The sequence below is a fragment of the Anomalospiza imberbis genome, chromosome 11 (assembly GCF_031753505.1).
Source record: "Anomalospiza imberbis isolate Cuckoo-Finch-1a 21T00152 chromosome 11, ASM3175350v1, whole genome shotgun sequence".
NCBI classification, from domain to species: domain Eukaryota; kingdom Metazoa; phylum Chordata; class Aves; order Passeriformes; family Viduidae; genus Anomalospiza; species Anomalospiza imberbis.
In genome coordinates this window covers 17,258,320-17,279,249 of record NC_089691.1, presented here as the reverse complement: position 1 = coordinate 17,279,249, position 20,930 = coordinate 17,258,320, and the positions used below count along the sequence as shown (strand labels likewise).

At 44.4% G+C, this 20,930-nt stretch overlaps 1 protein-coding gene across 1 annotated transcript in view; it reads left to right on the top strand.

The window, feature by feature from the left end:
- Positions 1-20,930, top strand: part of LRIG1 (leucine rich repeats and immunoglobulin like domains 1) — a 91,763-nt gene that overhangs the window by 41,724 nt on the left and 29,109 nt on the right. Inside the window, 4 exon segments of the mRNA XM_068202200.1 lie at positions 16,273-16,410; positions 17,366-17,509; positions 19,767-19,910; positions 20,704-20,847. Coding sequence (XP_068058301.1) covers positions 16,273-16,410; positions 17,366-17,509; positions 19,767-19,910; positions 20,704-20,847 — 570 coding nt within the window.

The following is a 20,930-nucleotide window of genomic DNA, read 5'->3' as shown; positions in this document are numbered from 1 at the left end:
ACCAAATTGCTGGAGCTTTGGGTTTTTTATTCCTGAAATGAAATAAGCAGTTTGAAAAGGAGGAATTATGACTTGTGGAAGGCAGTAGATTTACAGCTCCTCTGAAATTTCAGAATGGTGAAGAAGGAAGGAGAAGCTACAATGCCAAATGATAAAAGGATGTGATTCTGAACAAACCTGCTTAGTATCACTTTCCAGAAATCTGAATTGCTCTCTTCAGCTGCTACACATAAATAACTCTGGTAGCAGGATTTGTAATGCTGCTGTCATACTTCTGCAAGAAGGGTCTCCTTGTTTAGCTTGTATTAGAGAATGCCACTTCTTTTCCCCCTTGCATTTCCTTTTAATTTTTATCAGAGATAAAAATAACCCGAATTATGTTTTGAAGTATCTGCTGCAATCAATGCTGCTGACTCACATTGGAATGATTTGCTGAGGAAGTGGAGTTTTCTCCGTCATTGGGAGTCTTTCTTTAATCAATTGGTTGGCTTCCTAAAGGATGGCCCTTTATAGTTCAACACTAGGTTAATGGGCTTGATAGGCAGATTGGTGGGTAAAGTTGTTTAGCCTTGTGTGATATAAGGAATCAGATTATATGGTCATACTGGTTTCTCCTGGCCTTCCAATCTGTGAAGTAATAATTGGGGAGGCTGCCAAACCAAACCCAGGGTGAAGACTCATAATGAAGACTTGTGTACTGAGAAACTGGTTTATGTTTAAGTGTATAGTGTTACAGTGTATTCTTAATGCTAAAGAAAAATAAATACATTTCCTTTTTTTTTTTCAGTGTTTAGAAATGTGTGAAGTGTGTTTACCTCACAAACCTCTGAAGTAGGTTTTGTATATTGCATGTGGTTAAGTATTTCCAAAGGACTGTTAATGTATTATAAAAGCAAGGGTTGTATATTTGTCACTCAAAACATCCCTTCTGAATGAATTATTTCATCTCCTACTCTTCCTAAACAGGAGAACACACTTTTTCTCCTTTTGGGGCTAGGAGAAACAATACTGCCAAACTCAGATTTGGTGGTTGTATGGGGTTTTTTTGGGTTTTGATTTTCTTTTTTTTTTTTTTTTTGGGTTTTCCTTACCTGTCTCCACCACCCAAAACTTGCCTGACCCCACATGTGTGAGGACCAAAGGCCAGTTTATATCTGTAAGCATGTGAGAATCTGTTGAAGAGAGAATTCTCAAAGCTTTCTGCAAGCCTTTGGATGTCCCAGGCTGCAGATGGATGCAGACATAACATATGTATCAAAAATGCTTTGTCCTGATACACTGCCATGAAGTTTGGTTCAGTTTAGTTATTCCTCGAAGAATCAGTTTGTTTGCCTTGCACGTTGAAAATATTGCCAAAGTCATTCATTTCAGCAAGAGCAAACATAAGGGACTTGATAAGGCTTTTAATAGAACAGAAGGGAAAAATAATCTATGTACGGGTTACCAAATAAAGACAGACATTAAATGCAAACATCTGTTAGTGCAAACAAAAGCCAGGAAATTCAGCTGGGAGGGGGAGAGACCAAATCTGGATTCATTCCGAAATTACATCGGAATAGCTGAGAGGAGAACCTTGCCTGAAATTCCCACAGCATTTGTAATTTAGTTACAGTTCCTAGACTTGGACATTTGGGAGTTGATGGCAGGATGTTTTCACTGACATGCCCTTGGCTGAGGATTTCCCAACCCAGTGCAGCTACAGTGTGTTAACTCTGAAGGCTCTCGAGCAGACCCCGTTACCTGATCTGGTGGGGAAAGGGATGATGGAAGAAACCATTTATTTGCAGAACTTAGTCTGTTTATATTCAACTTTCTCACTAACTTGCATGAAAGAACTCTTAGGCCTGCCAGGTTAAAGGAGCTGCAATCAGCCCTGCACTGGTCTGTTATTATGGGTTTCCTACAGGCCCCAGAGCAGGCACAAGCTCAGCCCTGACTCTGGGACCTGTCTTCATTGCTGCTGCATCTACCTGCATGTGAGTAACTGCACCCTGGAGGGGTTTTGGGGCGTTTGGACAGGATGATGGAGGTAGATCCTTGTCCTCTGCCCTGGCTCCAAGCCTGATGCAGTCAGCATCCTCTGCCACAGGCTGTTGGGCAGCTGTGGGGCTCAGTGGAGAGTGCTAACCAGACCTCTGAAGCAAGCATGGTAAACAGACCACACTCTGTCACATCCATAGCTGGCTGGGAATTAAGGAAGTTAACAGATTAAACACTTAAAAATTACTTTCATTTCTTTCACTGTAAGTCTTTTAAGCCTCCAGCCATTTAGGAACAAAGGGAACAGTGACCCATAGCAGTCAGCTGTGTGTTAGCAACAGGCAGAGCTGTTTGAGATGCTTTGGCCCCATCATCTTGCTCTGAAGAAGCACAGATAACAAGGAACTCAGAACAGGGATTTTTAGAGCAAAAGAGTGTGAAATAGGATTAGCTGATTCACAAGAAGATGCAGTGACACTGCAGTGTATTTACTGGGGAAAGCGAAATCAATAGGACTACTCTGCTGCCAAACTGAGCAGAAAAGTCTCTTGAAGAAAATCAATCTTCTTTACAGACTCATTAATGTAAAGATCAATTCACATTAAACTGTAATTAAACAGAGAGCTAGAAGGAGAAGGGTAAGTGATCTGCTGTGCTCCAGGCAAAATATATCATGTAAAATTTGAAAACTGAATACGTGGAGAATCGAAAATTGGGAGTGGCAGGGAACATGCTGGATTGGAAAAGGGCTGATGAGCTCAGATGCTGGTTGGGGCAGCATGATCCTCATGGAAAGGAGGGTACTCAATGCTATTCCAGCTGGATGTCAGGTAAGACAGGTCAAAGACTTCAGCCAGTCTCTTCCATTTGACTTGCATGGTTTCTTGTAGAGCTTTTCCTCTTAAGTGCTTGGGATTTCATTATAACTCTAGTTAAATTAGCCACATTGTTAAGATTGTGACCCTTATTTCTTGTCTAACTTTGATTTTCTTTGACTCTCATTAGACCTTTGTACTAGATTAAAGCTTGACTGGTCTTGGAAGTCCATAACGTGGCAGAATCAGGATTGTATTATTGCGCTGTTGCCTCGTTTTTTCATGGTGAAGACTTGTGAAAGCAGTTGTTATTTTAGTGCTGTTTGCACTGCTTCACTTGTATTGTCAGATGGGGTTTGCAGAGGCGCTTTCTGAAAACCCATGTGGTCCATTAGATTCTTTGAGCTGCTGTTTTGCTTTCATCCAAGACAAAGGTGCCGTGCTTTGTGAGCTGAAACAATGCAAGCAGCCTGTTCTCTGCTGCTCTGAGTGGGATCTCGCAAATACACCTTCCTTTCTGCAGGATTTCCTGGGAGCTGGGGTGGTGGGCTTGAGATCTGTGACTCCACTTCATCTTTGCTTTTCAAGTTAAGATGTTGCAGACTCTGTTGAGCACCAGAACTGCAGCTGCAGCTCTGTCCATGGCAGCCTCTCGGGCTGACCCTGTTAGAGGGAAGAGCTCAGAGCTGCTGCCATCTGTGCTGTTTGGAGAGCACAGCTCAAGCCTGAGCTGGTCTCTACACGAGGTGTGAGCTCACTTCGTGTTCCTGGCTAGGCTAGAGTAAAAACCTCTGTGTAGGCGGTGTTGAGAGCTGGGAAGTTTGGCTTGCAGGAGGAATGAGGTTTGAGCTAAGAGACAGTACAGACTTAGCCTTGGAGGCCATTTGTGGCCTGGGATCCTGCTGTGCTAATTGCTGTACAAACAGAACAACTGCCTTGACCCCCAAGGGGTTTAATCTGCAAGTCATCTTTGCTGGAGTTAAAAAGGGATGATCTAACAATTAGAAATAAGGAGACTACTCTGTTAATTCCATCTGGGTCGCAGCAAGAGGTTTTGTGCTCTCAAGCGCAAACGCAGATGAGTCAGAGGCAGCCGTGCGCGGGGTCTGGTTGGAGTCAGCAAGCTCTGCTCGTGTGCAGGACGTGCCTTGGGCAGCTCGGAAAACCACGCTGCCTTCCACTCTTCCTCATTATTGGCCCCGAGAAAACTTTCTCTGGGAACTGAGGTGAAGTGGTGTAGATACATAAGCGGATTCACCCCCGGGCCCTGCTTGCATCACCTGCGAGGTGTAGTGTCTGCAGGGGCCAGTTCTCCAGTGTTTGCTCAGGCAATTCCCCTTGGGGATGGAGAGAGCTGCTTTTCTGAGAGTTTGGTCCACACTACAGGCTATACTACTGAGCTTCTGGGTTTGGATGTGTAAAATATTAATAGGGAAAGGGAAAATTAAAAGAATGCTGACAGGCTGGTCAGTGGGCAGCTATGTACAGGCATAAGATATTCTGAAACTCACCTCTTAAGTTTGTTTTGCTCAGAGTTCATATTAAGGCTGTGGTGTGTAAAGTCTGCAAGTTTTCGAGGCCAAAGACTGCAGGAGCCTTTCCCAGTGGAGGAAGCTCTCATTAATCATGTGCTTCTAAGGACCAGAAGAGATGCTGTTTTGACTTCTCTTTAGGGCTGTTGGAACTGTTCTAATAATTTGCATGTCCTCTTTGAGTTTTTAGATATAACATGAATGCATGGAAATGGCAAAGGATCTGAGGCTATTCCAGGGAAATGAGTAATAATTTCTTTTAGAAAAGCAACAGCAGGAAAGCACACAGTTATCAGACTCAACAAAAGAGTATCAGAAAGTAATCTGTGCACATACAGTGGAGTGTAAAAATTGGCCAGAGGATAAAGATAGTGAAAGTTGGTGGCAGCTCATGAAATACCATTTACCCCTGGAGGCTGCTCTATTATGTATTTAATAACAAGCATTTTGTACAGCCATGGCAGCTTCTTCTATGAGTAGAGAATTGCTTTGAGCTAGGCCAGATCTGCCCTGGCATCTGTGTGCTGCTTTGCAGGCCATGCTGGGTTAGTGTGTGTCTGGAGGGAGGAGAGGACACCAGTGGTCTTGTGGGACAGAGCACAAGGTTAGGAGTTGGAATACTGGGAGAGGATCTTTTTGTGCATGACCCACATATTCATTATACCCCAAAGTAAATTCCCCTTTGGGTGGATCTGCTTCCTCCATCTGCCTCAGGGCAGATGGAGCTCCTGGATGTAAAGCATCTCCAAGGGCAGGTGCATATTTTATGTACAATGCACAAAGTGGCTTCCAAATTCTGTCCCTCTGCAGATCAAGCCTAGATCAGTTGTTAGGGTCATTTGCAACCATGATCTTTTGTTAAGGTCAGTATGAAAAACAGCTTCATATTTGAGCCTTAGAATAGCCCAAAATTGCTACTATTAATATCTTTGGTGGATTGACTGTCTCATTTAATGGCATATGGCAAATAAAGCACACATCTACAAAAGCAATTCCTTTGTTAGTCTTCACAGACCAAGCAGGTTTCAAATATAAATAACCTGCTGAGTTGAAAGTTTTTTTAGCGTATTGGAGTTTCCTGCCTAAAAACTGCTGGCAGTGGCAATTAAGTTTGCTCAGAGGTGAGTAAAAGTGAAGTTGAAGCTACAGTAAAAAGCAAGTTGAATTATTTTGGGGTAAAATAGTGTAGGCTCAAGAAAATGTTCACTTGAATGTGGTCCTTTTAGGTTAAGGTTGGAAGAGATTAGCAAAAAAAGTCTGCAGAAAGCTCATTTCTAACTGAATAAAAACCAGCTATGTGGTGGATTTTCTCATATTTTTAACCCATGTCAAATTCCCCAATTAATTGCAGAAGTGAACAATAGAGATCATGTCAATAGTGATTATCTTGCAAAAGCAGCCATGCTGGGGGTGTGCAGCGTGGGAAATGTGATTGCTGGTTAAGACAGATGAGAAAGTGATCTGTCACACCTTCAGATGAAGTGATCACTTGAGAGGCCACGCTCCCTTACGTCTGTGTGCATAACTCCTGCTTGTTAACAGGAATTCCACGTGAATATTGATTGGGAATAAGTGGTTGTGTGAGTACATGTTCTGCCTGTCAAACCATTTAATGTTCAGTTGCACATCAGGGAAAATAGCAAAGGTGGCTGGAAAATGAAACTGGAGTGCAGGGCTGTAGGAATGAAGAGACAACTGTGTTAGTGGTCAGATCTGAGCAGATAAAATTAGTTGGGGAGAGGTAGAATTAAGAGTTGATGACAAAAGAAAGGCTTTATAAATGCCTCATGGATTTTAGACTTAAATATTGTTTCCTGTCCAGTCCATCTGCTGCAGATCACACACTCTGTGCAAGCAGTTGCAGAACAGGGTGGTGATTAGCATGAGCAATCAGGCCAAGGGATTGGACTTTCTGTAATCCCTCAGGTGCCCTGGAAAAGGAACATTTTTTGGTGATTTTTACCAGGATATTTTTGCCATCAAGGTTGTTTTCTTGAGAGAGCAATCACCTTTTTCAAAATAGGAGGAACTGAAGATGTAAATGGTCTTACTATAGAAGCTTGAAGAACTTACTGCCTAAGTGGTGGTGAATGCTTACACTTGACTTTACAAGGTCTTTACCAGGGAAGCTTGAACAGCCTGTTTTATACCAGCTTGGCTTAGCACAGAGGCAGTTCTACTGTAAAACCCAAATTTCCTCTTCCCTGGATGTTTTGACACCTTGTTCTGGGGTTTCCCAAAGCCACCCTTCCTACTTGATGAGCTTTAGCAACAGGGTGTGCCTGTCCTTGTGAAGAGCAGCTCTTTTCCTTGCTAACTTGACCACTGCTTTTCCACAAAGGAGCTCTTCCTTCTTGCAGGCTGAGCAGTGTGAGCCGAGCAGAGCTCAGTGAAGTCTGCCCAGAGGCAATCCCTGTTCCTGTGACCTTGCTGACAGGACAGATAAGCCCTTTCAACAGAGCACAAGTGTGTGTCATGTTGGAGCAGACAGGAACGCCAGCCTATCTACATCTCTCAAGTGTTAACAGGAATTTGACTGGCCAGTCAGAAATGTGTTTCTTCAAATGCTGCCTTTTTCAAGAGGCAGGTCTTTTAGCAGTTTCTGCTGCAAGTTCCATGAGACAGAGAGTTTGATGGTGTGGAAGATGTATTCAAGTGTGTTGTCCTTTCTTTACCTCCCTTAGCATCTCTGTAGTTAAATCCGCATTTTCATTGTGTTTCTGTCAAAGCTGGAAAAAGCCCCTGTGTCACATTGTGGCTTAGAGACACAGACAGTCCATGCTATCAAGAAGTCTGCTTGCAGTTGAAATTTGGATTAAAATTGCAGCATCATCATGGGCAGAGCCATTGCATTTGGTTTCCACTTGGATTCCTTCTCCCCTTGTGTTATTTTCCCCTTCTCACTCCTGTGGAGAGACAAAAGCAAAACAAAACCACCCACAAAACACATGTGCTCTCTAGGCTGTGGTGGATCTTATTTACTTTGATCATGTATTACACAAAGAGAAACTAAAATCAGTATCAGGATTTAAGGATGAAAGTGCCTCCATGCCCTGTGCTTTTGGATATTCTTGGCTTTCAAATGGAAATGCCATCCTTGTTGATTAGAGGCACAAAACTTGCATGCAATTAAATGAAAGGAAGCTGCTGTCTGCTCCAGCCCCTGCTCTGTGCTAGTTCAGTTGACATCTGGGCTGGATCTGATTTTTAGGTTTCTATTCTTCCTTATCACAAACCTGATTCATCTTTGAGGCAGTGATAAGGTGGGGGGCCTGGGCAGCAGCCCTGACATGGGCACTGTGCAGGTGTGGGGCTGTGGAGAGCAGGAGCTCATCAGAGCAGCAAACTGGTGGGGTGAAGCTAGCCTCTTTCTTGGCTTCAAAGAGTTGCTTATGCATTTAATTTGTGATAGAAAATTGAGTTTGGCTGGCATTTATCAGTGGCAGAAGAAAGCCCTTGGGGGAGAAACAGAAGAGGAAAAGCCAGTGGCAGAGCAACAGAGTAGCAGACCAAAGATATGAGATGAAGAGCTTGGAAACACTGACCTGTCTGTCATCTGCCAGCAACTGAATGACCCCTTTCAAATATTGATGCAGCTCTTCCTTCAAAGGGGCTCTGCTGAGCGCCACGACCCCGTTCAGACAGCTGGTGCAGAGCCCTGTGGTTTCCTGCATTCTTGTGTGAAAACTGCCATTTACCTTATATGACTCCCTTCCTTCTATTCCCATAGGACAGTTCTCCTCCTTAGCAGAGTTCAGCACTCAGAAGAGCCTGTCCTCTCCTTTGCAGCCTTTCTCAGTGCGTGCTCCAGATGGAGGTCAGGGAATGTGAGAAGTGATGGGAGCAGTGGTTTGGACAGAGAGCTGGAGGAGGGGGTGAAGGGCTTGTACAGCTCTGAGTGCTTGCACACTGCCCCTTTCAAAACCAGCAGTGATGGTGTTCAGTGGCTTAGAGATCCTGGCCCTCCCTTGTGCCTTTGGCCAAATTGCATCACAGGTTGGGCAGCCCCTGCTGAAGACACCTGGCACCCTTGCAGGTGCACCCTCCATTGAGGGGCGTGCTCAGGGCTCTGCAGATCATCACTGACATGGTTTGGGTCAAGTTCATAAAAGTTCAGGGAGACTTTTACAGAGAAGCCGTGCCAGACAATGAGAGATGCTTTGCACAGCTTGTTTAATGGATCTGTGCCCCTTGTGAATACATCATTTTAAAAGCTGCTGCAGAGCACAATCTTGATGAAACATCCACCATAACCAGAAGAGAGCTGGTCCTCTTAGAACCGCCCAGTTGCTGATGAGGGGACTGTGCCCATACCAGAGACTATCTTGTCTTCAGGAGTCTTTATTTGCTTTGATGTCACAGCAGGTTGTGTAATCTGCTGAAGAGATAAGACAGCCTCTGTTTTAAAGATGACTAATTTCTAATCCTGCCTGTCTCAAACATTTTGTTCTCTTAATGGAATGAAATGCTGAAGGCTTAGGAAGTTGTACGTTGCAAAAAGATATCCAAAATCATATGGTGGCAAGTCAAAGTCCGGTGAAAGGAAATGCAGATCAAAGTGAGGAAGAGAGCTTTGAAAAATGACATGACTTACCTCAGTGGATCTAGCACACAGTGTAAGGTCATGTAAGAAATCAGAAAGTTTACATAAACAGTGCTAGTACAGAAATATTCTAAGAGAATATGTATCTCACTGGGTATGTGGTGGTTTTGGTTACAATAGGAGAAGGGCTTTCCTTCATGCAGTTCATGCTTAACCCAACAAAAGCCATTAATGACTGTTCATCAGATCCAGGCCTTTGCTTATGTCCAGCTGCTAGGAAAGATTCTAAAGATAATGTTTGATCCCTCCTTCTTATCCATGTGGCTGCCTTGTGAAAGAGCTGTGGGAGTGTGCGGGGCAGCAGGATAACATCTGCCCATGCTCGGGTACCCCGGGCACGAGGATGCTCTGAGGGCACTGGGAGTGCAGCAGGGTCGGTGGTTGAAGTCCATCAATGTGAGAGGCAGATGAGCTTGGTCCCGTGAGTGGCCACAGAGTAGCCTTTAATAATAGACAGTGAAAACGTAGCCCCTGGGTCACTCTGGGCCCACGTGAACAGTCCTGTTGACTGCAATGGAACTATTTGTATGAGTAAGAGTTTGCTTGTGGGAGCAGGGTTCATAGCACAGCCCTCTGCAGGTGGCAGCTGCTCCCAGGCCCAAAGGGGTGAATTAGCAAATCTCTTCTCCCAGACTGATTTCTGCCTCCAAACATCCATGACATGGAACAGTGACACAGTCACTTCCCTGTGAAAGGTTCCATTTTTTCTCCGTCCCCTCCATCTTCAGAAAAACCCCAAAACCCATTTTTTTTTTTAACCCCCCCGTCTTATCCCAGCTGTGTGTAGCTGGGGGTAGTTTGCTTCATGCTTCTTCATCCTAAACCACAAAACAGGGTGAGAACATGACCTGATAAACAAAAGTCCTCTACAATATATCTGGTTTGAAGCTGATGTACAGCAGATGAATACATTGTCTTCAGATTTTCTGCTGTAGTTAGATATAGTTGGAATAGCTCCATCAGCTTGTTTCATGCATTGTTCCTTTATATGATTTTAAGTGAGAAATAGTGTAAAATGGTCATGGATTTTGTTTGCTTCATCTTAGACCTTTTTCTGAAGGAATGCTAGGGAGAGGGAAGATCCTGACTTATGGTCTTAGGCAAAGAATATAAACCTTTAAGGGAAAGTTAAGATATCCATTAAAAATTACACAAGTGGCTTTTTTTTTTCCAGTGGTCTGGGGTTTGGTTTTGTTGTTGTTGTTGTTGTTTTGGGCTTTTTGGGGGTAGTGTTTTTTGGTTTTTGGGTTGGTTTGTTTCGTGTGGCTGACCCTAAAATGCAGTGGCTGCCTGGCCTGCCACTGCTCTGCTCTTGTTGTGTGTGCAGCCAGCACCTGAACAAACAGAGCTGTATCTGTGACAGCCTGGGAATCTGCCAGGATTCCTCAGGGAAGGAGTGATTCAGAGCATCTGAGAAAAGTGGGGGCTGCTTCCACGCATCCTTCTTCCTGTCCAAACAGCAACCCATGCAGCCTTACTCTGAAAGGGCAGTGGGGCAGTTCCCATAAGCAAATGCAATTTTTGTGTTGGATAAAAATATGCATTCTTGTGACAGTACAAAATCTCGTGCCTCACGGATTATTCTGGAAAGGCTGATGTGACAGCACAAAGTGTCAGACAGCTAGTGGGGCTTTCCAGAGCACTTGGGAAGTGTGAGGGCTCATGCAAGTCAGGCAGTTCAGGTTTTCTGGGAAGGTCTCATGTGAAGAACCAGGGAATGGTGTGGCACAGACTTCCAACATGTCATCTGCGTGTTTACTTCATCTTCAGCTGCAGAGATAGCTTCACTCTACTCCAAGGCTGGCATTTCACAAGTCACAGTAAAGAAGAAAAAGTTTTCTGACAGAGGTCTTTGGAAGTAAAATTTGTGAGTAGAATGTTAAATCCACTTAAGAAGTTCTACACTGATAAATTGTTTGAACTTCGAGTCAAAGCTGATGTGGAGGTCCCAATGACATTCTTCCCCTTCCTTCTTTCCATATGTTAATAAAGATTGCTTAGGAGATCTTCGGTTATTGAATGTAAGAAGGTGACCAGGAAAAGCAGGAACATTCATGTTGCTGCTGTTGTAAACACAAATTCATCTTCCAAATTGTCAGTTAACGTCTTTCCTTGTTAGGAAAATTACTCAGGCATTGCACTCTGAAACCATGGTTTTATTTATTATTTTTTGTGTTTGTGTAGTGAGTGACAGGCTAAAATCAAATAGCAAATCATGTGAGGCGAAAGCTTAGGAACCCATGTCTTTGATCTTCTTCAGTGTTTCTAGAAGGATCAGTACTGGATCTCCATCTCCTCTGAGCTGAGGAGGAGGAGGGCAGGTAGTTCCAGGCATGTGTTAGTCACAGTGTGTGTGATCCATCTCTGGTTACGCTGCCTTTGATCTCCCTCTCTTTGCACAGCCAGTCTGTGACACCAAACCTTGCCTGTCCTTCAGTACCAAACCCCATAACTCTTCCTGGCTCCAGCATTTTGTTTCTTCAATACTTTGTCAGGGTGGAAATACTAACCAAACCCTGAACTTCTTAAAATCTCTCTCTTTCTTGTCCTGTGATCTCCCTCGTACGCTCATTTTGAAAATGTGCTGTTATATTAATAGAACCCTGCCCGAGGTGCAGAGCCCCTCTTTAGAAGCTCGATTTTATTTTTGATGCCTATAACAGGTGCTGGTTTAATAGGTTTGCTGTAGTACAGCTTTCCTTTTTCTCTGGTGAGCCGGGCCAGATCTGTAAGCTGACACTACATGAAGGCCAGGCATGTGACTTCTCCCTGCCTTCAGCCTCGCTTCACACTGCAGCTATGGCAGCCTTAATTCAAGCTTTGTCTAAACCAGGAGGTTTTGTGCTGATTGTATTTAAATCAGCCCAAGCAAAGCCCCTCGTGCATTCCTGTCTGAGGGTCTTGCTTTGATTTTCTGAGTGGGCAGCTGCTGGGGGGAGTGAAAGTGGCTCAAACACCAAAGGAACGTTTTTGTGCTGCTCTTTGCATCCATTTCACGCGGGGAGTTTGAAGCTAAGGTATAAATTAAACTGAGTTGTGCTCTCCTTGCTTGCTGCAAAGAGGAAGGTGAATTCCCCTATTAGGTTTGGTGGAAAATGTTTCACAGCCTGTTTATCAAATAAGTATTCACAAAGACACTTCGAATGAGGAAACGCACCGGGATTAAAGTGTAACTTTACCTCTAAAATACAAGCTGAGATTCCTGGAAATGCTGCAAGCCTTTGACTTTGCGCCACCTGTTATTTTCCTGCCACCCCCTTCAGCTCCCTCCTGACTCTGAGCAAACCCAAACAGCCTTTGGCTTCGCTGGAACGTTCTGCTTGTTTTTCTCAGCCCGGAGGAGCAGAGAGCGCGCATTTGTTTCCTCACGGGCTCGGTTCAGCAAGGAGCTGGCTGAGGTTGATCCAAACCTCCTGTAAGCCCAAGGGCTCCGTCCAAGGGCGGCACAAAGTGCAGGGGCTGAGGGGCTGTGCTACCTCGGGCTGTTGGAGTGGGGTTCAGGTGGGTTAAACTGAGGGGCCAAAGGGTGCATCCACCCAGCTCTCCACTCCCTCTGTGGCTGGAGCTGGTGCTGACCCGAGGGTGAAGAAGTTCCTGAACAAGTGCCATGTGTACAGAGAGTGCAGAAGTGGTCACTGCTGACTGAGAGTTACCTTAGCTTGGCACCGGAGGTGTTCCAGTTCCAGGTCTGCGTTCGCCGCAGATGAGGTGTCTCTGGGAATGACGTTGGCTATGAACTTGGAAGTTCAGTTGTTTTAGCCAGGTCCTCCCATATTCATAAACAAACCTAAATGGACTTGGATGGGCTCCTTAGTTCCTGTGATTTCTTTTTCGCTGGAGCTGCTTTCGCTCCAGGTTTTTAGCCCTCAGCAAAGGCTGCATCATCCTAGCTGGATAGTCCGTTTCCATGCACATTGGAAAGCCAGAGGTAGAGAGGGGTTAAAGAACTTGCCCAAGGCAGATGAGTTGGTGCCAGAGCTGGGAATAGAAACCAAGAAACTTGGCTCCCACTCCAGGCTCTAATTGCACAATCTCAAATTGAAGCCCTGTCATTGTATACTCTTGAGGTAACACTGGCTGAAGTGAGGCAGGGAAGGCTGTTTCCAGGCTGTGATACCTGAGGAGTGAGGAGAGGAAAGGATACCTGGAGGTGTTGGTTGTGCAAGCACCAATGATTTGTGCTTTAACGCCTGGTTTCGGCAATTGGTACTAAAATCTGATCTGTCACATTTGAAACCAGCCCAGTGTGAAGTGGTTGGGAAAAATCCAGCCCTTTTCCAGTCAGTGATAAAGGGGAGAGGCAAATTCATAACATCACTGGTCTTTTTTTTTTTTTTTCCCTGCAAAACTCCTTTGCGGTGAACAGGGGAGCAAAGTCAGGAGAGCTGAGACGATCCAAGTAGTAACAGTAAGGGTTAAATCCCATTTGGGCCCTTACCAAAAGTATGAAAAATAAATTGTAATCAAGCTAGGAAAAGGTTTGGGCTATGTTGCCTTCGTATCACATGCTGTGTATAGGAGAAGTCGCAGGCTTTGTTTGAAGTGCAGTGCTTGGAGAGGGTGCAGTGCTTTGCAGCGAACTGTCTGACATTCTCCAGCTGGGACTGGCTGGGGATGGTGTTTGGAGCGGAGAGTTACATTTGGAGTCAGCCCATGTTTGAGGGGGAGAGGGAGAGAAAGGAGCCAGTTTTTCTGCCTGTGCAAAATAATGTATCCATCTCATCTGCCAGCTGCAGCGCATGAAAAGCGAGAGGCGAACAGACAGAAGTCACCTGGAAACTGTGAACATGGCTCAAACAAAATAGTTCTTTCCTGTCCTTTTCTTCCCTTCTTCAAGTCTGTCTTCTGGGACGGGTTGGGAGATCTGGCAGGCGAGCAGAGTGGATATATGTTGAGCAACCAAAGCACAAAATATTAATACTCCAAAAAAAAAAAAAAAATACCATTGGCTTCTGAAGAGCATTTCATGTCCAAATTCACTCTGTGCTCTCAGTCCCTTGCAGACTTAGCTGCCCTGTGTAGGGATTGTCAGGTGATTTATAGATTCTCCACGTTCGTTTGTACAAGCCTTCATTTCCTGTTAATTTACAGCCAGATTCATCTCAGCCATCACAGCTTAGATGAGATCAGAGCTGAACTCGCAGCCCCTGCTTCAGGAGAGCTCCAGAAAATGTGCTCGTGGTTTGCTTTCAGTTATGTCTGTGTTGAGGTGCTTTCCTGAACCAGGCTTGGACGCACATTTAATGGGTGCTCTTCTTTTGAGGAGGAAAAAAAGATTAAAAATTTCTGAACCTTGTGATTGTAGTAATCAAGTTAATTGCAAAAAGGGAAAAAAAAAAAAAAAAAAACACTAGTCCCGGGGGAAAGAAATTCCCCTTGCCCATGTTTTTAGTTAATGAAGGTCACAAAATTCTGGATATAGTGATTTTTCCTGTATTTTGGTCTCACTATACTACAAATTCAGTGTACCACTGTCCTACCATGTGCATGGATGTGAAAATTCAGACTTTATTACCAGCTGTAAATGAATATTGGTCCTTTGGTTAAAAGCCACGTCATTACCTTTGGAACAGTTGTCGTTGTGGAGACCTGTGTGCCAGTAACCCATGGAATAACCAGTTTGGAGACATAAATTATTGCTTTTCTTTGATTTTTCTTGACACCTTGTTGCATTGTATTAGTAGCACACTGCTATAGTGCTGTAAAATTTGTCCTTAATGTTTTCTGAGCCTGCACTGAATTAATTATCATTTGAACTCTTCAGTCAAAGTAGTGTTTCTGTGCCTGTTTCCCCAGCTTTAAGCAAGGGCCATGTGCTGGCTGTTTAAAGGGTGAGTCTCCCAAAAGCAAATTGTTCTGGGGTTGCAGATTTTACACTCTTCCTGTTGTGGACACCAGCAAAGGTTGTGGTGAAACAATCTGGTTTTAATAACAGGGAGGGTAAAAGAGCAGATCACGGTGTGGGGAGTAGGTCCCTTGCCATGTGCTGATGGCATTTTCTGTCAGAGGGAGGAGGTTTTCTCCCAGGGGGGCTTGTCTGAACCCCTGGGAGAGCCTGAGGTGGGGGTGAAGCTGGAGAAGATGGGCTCCTAAACAGCTGAAAGCTTCACTGCCTGAAAAGCTGTGTCAGACATCCCTCAGTCTTTGTTTCAGAGGGCTGATGCTTTGTCAGGGGAGCTGGGACTTGCATTCAGGAGTGCTTTCACTGGCTGCTCTCCCTCCTCTGCTCATCCAGTAGGTATCTGGATGGATTGAGGCACAGGACTTGTCTCAACTCTCTTTACTATCTCTTATTATTCAGCAAGTTCCCGAGTGTCTGGTGAGCCTCTCTCTTTGGAGTGCCTCACTCACAGCCTTGCCAGGAATATCAGTGACTGGTCTAAATTCACATCAGGCATGTGCTCTGCCTCTTGTGACTAATGCACAATGTATTTTTTTAATTGATTACTGTTCTCTACTGACTCAGGCCAGAGAGGAGTCAGAGGAAAGGGCTCAGTGAGGGGATGATTTTTACTTAGACTTTGTTGAGTACAGATGAGGTCTAAAGGTATTTAACTGTTTGCTGGCTGGGGAAGCAAACTGAGGGTGGTTGGTAGGACTTTATCTAAAGAAAAACCTTAGGCTGAATCCCTCAGGCTGTCCTGGTCAGGCAGCAAACACAGGTGATCAGTGCAGGGTCTGATCCTGCAGCTGGTGCTTGGGCAGGCACTGGCACTGCAGAGTTGTCCTAATCCTACAGCGGGACAAAAGTAGCAAAAGATAAGGAAATGCCAGCAAGAACATTTGCAAGACTTCTTATTTGTGTGTTACAAATCATTGTAACACAGTGCAAAGCTGGGAATTTTCAGAAGAATCCTTAGGAATTAAGAATGTTATGTAACTTCTGTTGAGTTTGTATTTACTTATTTTCCTTCTCTGAAAGTCACATTCTCTGGATAAAGCCTTGGCATGTTGGCTAAGCCACCGATCTGCACTCCTTGCCTTTGGGGTTCAGAAACAGCCCTGTAGTCCTTGCATGTAACAAACCCAGTTTGGGAGTGCAGGCTTGTAGGAGAGCCCAGATTAATGGAAGAAAAACTGATGAGTGGAGTCAGTAGCTCTGTAGAAGGTAAAAAGTGCCAGGAAGCCTGCAGATACCTGTGAGCTGGCTCTAGCCAGAGGGGCAGCGAGGGGATGAGGGAATGTCTCTCTGCAAGGGATTTCTCCTCAGCTGTTAAAAAGTCACCACAACTCCGAGTGTACAAGCTCAGGGCCAGCCTGGGGGCCAGCTGCAGCCTCGGATAGTCTTTCTGTTTTTCTGAGAGAGCTAATCAGCCCCTTTTTCTCCTCCTGCCTGTTTCAGGCATCACAACAGGATCCGCAGCATTGAAGGCAGTCAACTGCAGCCCTACGTTACCCTGGAAACCTTGGACCTGAGCTTCAATGACATCACGGAAATCCGAAACGGCTGCTTTCCACAGGGACTTCACATAAAGGAGCTGTGAGTTTTTCTTGTTGGGAACTGCTTTTGTTGAGTTACCACAGCAGAGAAAAGGGCCTCAAACCTTTAGAAAAAGAAGTCATGAACATAAGAAGTATGGGGTTATTTGTCAGGATTTTAAGTGCAAAGGAGAGTTAGAAGGCAGCACGTTGTCACTATTGTCAGGTTATCTTTTGAGTGCTGTTTGCTTTCTGATGGAGCTATACAGAATGCAGATTATTATTAATTGTGTTGCAGAGAAAAGGTATCTCTCAGGTATCCTGCATCCTTCATGTGTAGGTGTCTTTGCAACTTTACAACAAACCCATGTGCATCTAGAAGAGTGGAGCCAGAACAACTATTTCATCATTAAAGTGGCTTTCTGAATATTGAGAACAGAAATGTCTCTGATTATTTGAACAAAACGGGGTCAAGCAGAATAACACTCTCCCAACAGGATGTTTGCCTATTCCAAGAAACATGAAATAATCTGTATTTTAGGTACTTTTGAAGAAGTGCAGACAAATAGTCTGCCTGCATTAAAGTTTACACCCAAATTTGTGTTCCTGGTTGCAAGAGGGTGTAAGAGCGTGGTGTTGTGACTGATGTCCTGCAGAAACAGCCCCCTGTGGCTCAGACGAGGATCCAAATAAAAAAGACCTCTGGGACAGATACTGAGGAGAAAATAGAGAATGAATAGCATCATCCTGCACTGGAGTAGTCTCCAGTTTCTGGCTTCCACTCCTGATTGCCTTGTTCAAGTAGGAGGATGTCAGGGAGCCCTTTGGAAGTGCCCAGCAATTCTCCACATTCACCACAGGCTCTGGGAAAGGCCCTATGCCCTGTGTGCAGCCAGAAATTCAGCTGCTTTGGAACCATCTCTGTAGTTTCACCAGCTTGTCGGGAGACCACCTAAATGCTGATAAAAGGTAATTTCTGACAGAAGCGTTCATTTTTCTGCTGTGATTTATTGCAGCTACCTGGGGAGCAACAGAATCAGCACCTTGGAGCCTGGTGCTTTTGACAGCCTGTCACGGTCCCTGCTGACACTTCGTCTGAGTAAAAACAGAATCACCCAGCTTCCTGTCAAGGCCTTCAGGCTGCCCAGGCTAATACAACTGTGAGTACAAATGTCCACTTTAATTAAGCTCAGCCACACTTCATGGAGATAAAACGATCCTGGGGGTATGCACACCAAACGTCACCCGTCCTCACCTACTGTGTGTAAAATCTAGAATCCACTCTGCAGGAGTCTTCTGCCAGCTCCTAGGAAGACACACTGGGAGAGGGTCCTTTTTGTCTTGTAACTCTTGGCTTTTCAGGTCATTATTTGGATCAGGTGGGGAGGGAGGAATGCTGCAGCAGACATCAGCATCTTTTGCACTTGAAAGAGTAAGACAAATCCATTCACTTGTAAGCTGCTGGTGTCTGTGGTGCAAGAGAGGTTTGCAAGATGTTTCTGTTGAGAGTGACAGAGCCCAGCTGCCATGTCAGTGTTTCAAGGCCACACAGGTATCTTTATGTGGCAATAAAAAAGCAATGAGGGAAGGTTGTTAAACTGTGAGGTGATATTTGGGCAGAGAAAATTGCAGCTCAGATGAGTTAACACACACATGGTTGTTGTTCTGCCTGCATGGGGACACACAGACATCTGCAGCTATAAACACGCTTTATGTGTAAAAAAGTAACACTTAATGGTTGAGCTTTTCCCTTCTGCTGCTGTCGGAGAAATGGGCCCAGCCTAAGGCTCCTTGCAGTCTTTCCATCAAATTTGATAGGCAAAAGGTCCACCTCTGTCTGTTAACGTGAAGTCCACAAATGCTGTTGGAACTCGCACCTCCAAGTGTCAACCTCTCGACTGAGAGAGAAATCCTCAAGGCAGGGTGTGCCCATGGAGTGTGTGTGCATTTGTGTCTGCATACATGCAGGATTTATAGCCAGTTTGGGATGGCATAGGGGGACACAATATGAAAAGCCTGTTGCCTCTCAGTTGGAAGTTGCTGTCCATTGAGTGAGGGCTTCTAATTCACTGTGTTTGACTGCATCATGTGCAGAACTGTAATGCAAACAACTCGGTCTGTTTAGGAACATGGCTTGCACTGAGAGATGGAGTAATTGGTGCTCTTAATGACTGCCTCAGAGCTGGTTGTTTAACTCTACAGATAAACATGAATGAATTGCAAGTTATCCAGATTGGTGTGTTGTAGAATTTGTGTACAGTTCTTTTTCTGGCAAAGCCTGTTTCACTAATAGCCCAGGAAGTGCAGTACCACAAGGGACTTTAGGCCTGCAAAATCTTTATTGCTTACTTGACTTTAATTATCCTCAACTTGAGTGGAAGTTCAACATTGTTTTTTTAGGCAGTTGAAAAGTAAGCTTAAAGTCTCTATGGCTTCTTCATCTTTTCCAAAACAAGTTTGGATGTTGTTACCTCCACCATTTTCCTCAACACAAACAGTGAATAGGGAACTATCCTCAGCTTAATCTTGTATGTGTGGAAAAGTATTAGTTTTATTAAAAGCTTTAGCTTCAGCTTTTAGTGCATTGTGTTGAAGTTTTCCACTGACTTTACAGAACTGGATTTTCACCTGGTATATCTGGGTCAAGCAATCCATAAGACTGATATAGGTTGGTAAAGTGTGCTGTGATGGTGTTCATATTGCTAATCAGAAAAAAGATGCTGCCAAAATTTAGGAGTCTTTAGTGAGTTACAAGACTTCCCCACCCAGGAGAACTCAAAAGAAATTTAATGAACCAGGCTGGAAACCCTTGGATACACAAATACTAAGACTGCATTGTTATTGGAAACACTTCTTTCACTCTTTTATTAGTTTCTGATAGTAGAAAAAAAAAAAAGTGACAGTTTTCAGGGGAACTGAAAGCTTTCCTTTCAGACTTGGCCATAAAGTTTCCTCTTGGGTCCACACTTTTGGGTCACCTGCATGTTTCAGAGCACATTTTTACTGGGCAATTACAAGTCCTGTAAAAACAATGCCTTGTAAGGGAAATAATGCCGACGTTTGACTGCATTGGTTCAAATAGTGTCTGTGCTTGAGGGAGGATGAAGGGTGGAAAATGATGAGATGGATGAATGGTTTAAAAGAAATGCAGAAAGAGGAGGGATGAAGAAGAATTGCTGCACTCTGTAATTTCTCTGTAGTGAAAGTCTGTCCTGGGGTGAGTTTGTTTAAGAGATCACACCCAGCTGCCTTCTCTGGATAGCTCTGGGATTGAAACTTTCCGGTGCTCTTCTGCTGTCTCCTGGGAACCACTGACACGGGAGCTGTAGGCATTGCTGTCCCCATTGTGTGCTGCACAGATAACCTTGTGAGAAAGGACTGGGGTTTAATAAACTTGTATGGCCTTGGTGATTCTAGGGAGCTGAACCGAAATCGCATCCGCCTGATTGAAGGCCTGACGTTCCAGGGACTGGACAGCTTGGAAGTCCTGAAACTGCAGCGCAACAACATCAGCAAATTGACTGATGGGGCTTTCTGGGGTCTAGCCAAAATGCAAGTTCTGTAAGTTGGAGAAATTTTCCTTAAACACCTTCAGCTGCTGTAACATCCTTCTGTATTTTAGCAGTGTCCTATGGGCACCTGTGCCACTTCTTTTGTCCTGCATGCCCAGAGCTGCTGCAGCAGCTTCTCTTTTTACAGTTTACAAAAGCTCACAGCTTCAACAGGTGTTCAATAAAAACGACACTGTTTTTTATGCTGTGCCACTATTCCTTTGAAAGTTTGACAATTTGAACATTCAGCATTTATCTCAATTGGTCTTTAAATATCTGGCTTCTGCAAATTTATTTTGATTGGTAGATGGAAACTCTGTGTTGCAGACAGTATCATTCCACCTCATGGGATACCTAGAAACCAAGCTGCCCATTCTTGGTGATGTTTTCTTTCCATACCAGAGAATAAATTGATTAATCATTGCAGAGAAATACCTGAAGCTTCCAACACACTTGGCTTCCAGGTGTGTTTGCAAGGTCCCAGGTGATGAATGCAGCATGTTTCTGGGTGCTGCTGTCACACAACTGAGACTCTGCAAATACAAACTTGAATGGGATGTTTTAAGCCCAGTTTACTTGCAGTGGAGTTTTTCTCTGAAGTTACATCTCCTTCTGGGCATTTCCTTTGTGTTGTCCTTGAATTTCTATCTTTGTTTGACAAGAAATGCCCACACATGCATCTCTCCACATGGGTATGTAGAAAGGTGTGTAGGAGTGGCTAAAATACCAGTTATTTTTGGAAATTATTTCAGCATTTGACCAGTGCTGCTTATCTGTCAAGTCTTTCTGCTTTTTCTCCACAGCCACCTGGAATATAACAGCCTGACAGAAGTGAACAGTGGCTCTCTCTATGGCCTTTCCTCTCTCCACCAGCTTCACCTCAGCAACAACTCCATATCCCGCATCAACCCTGATGGCTGGAGCTTCTGCCAGAAGCTGCATGAGCTGTAAGTTGGTTTCTGTGGTGTTGTATAATGTTGGCAGGAGAGAGGGGAGTAAGGAATTTTTTCAAGGCTTACAGCTCCCACTG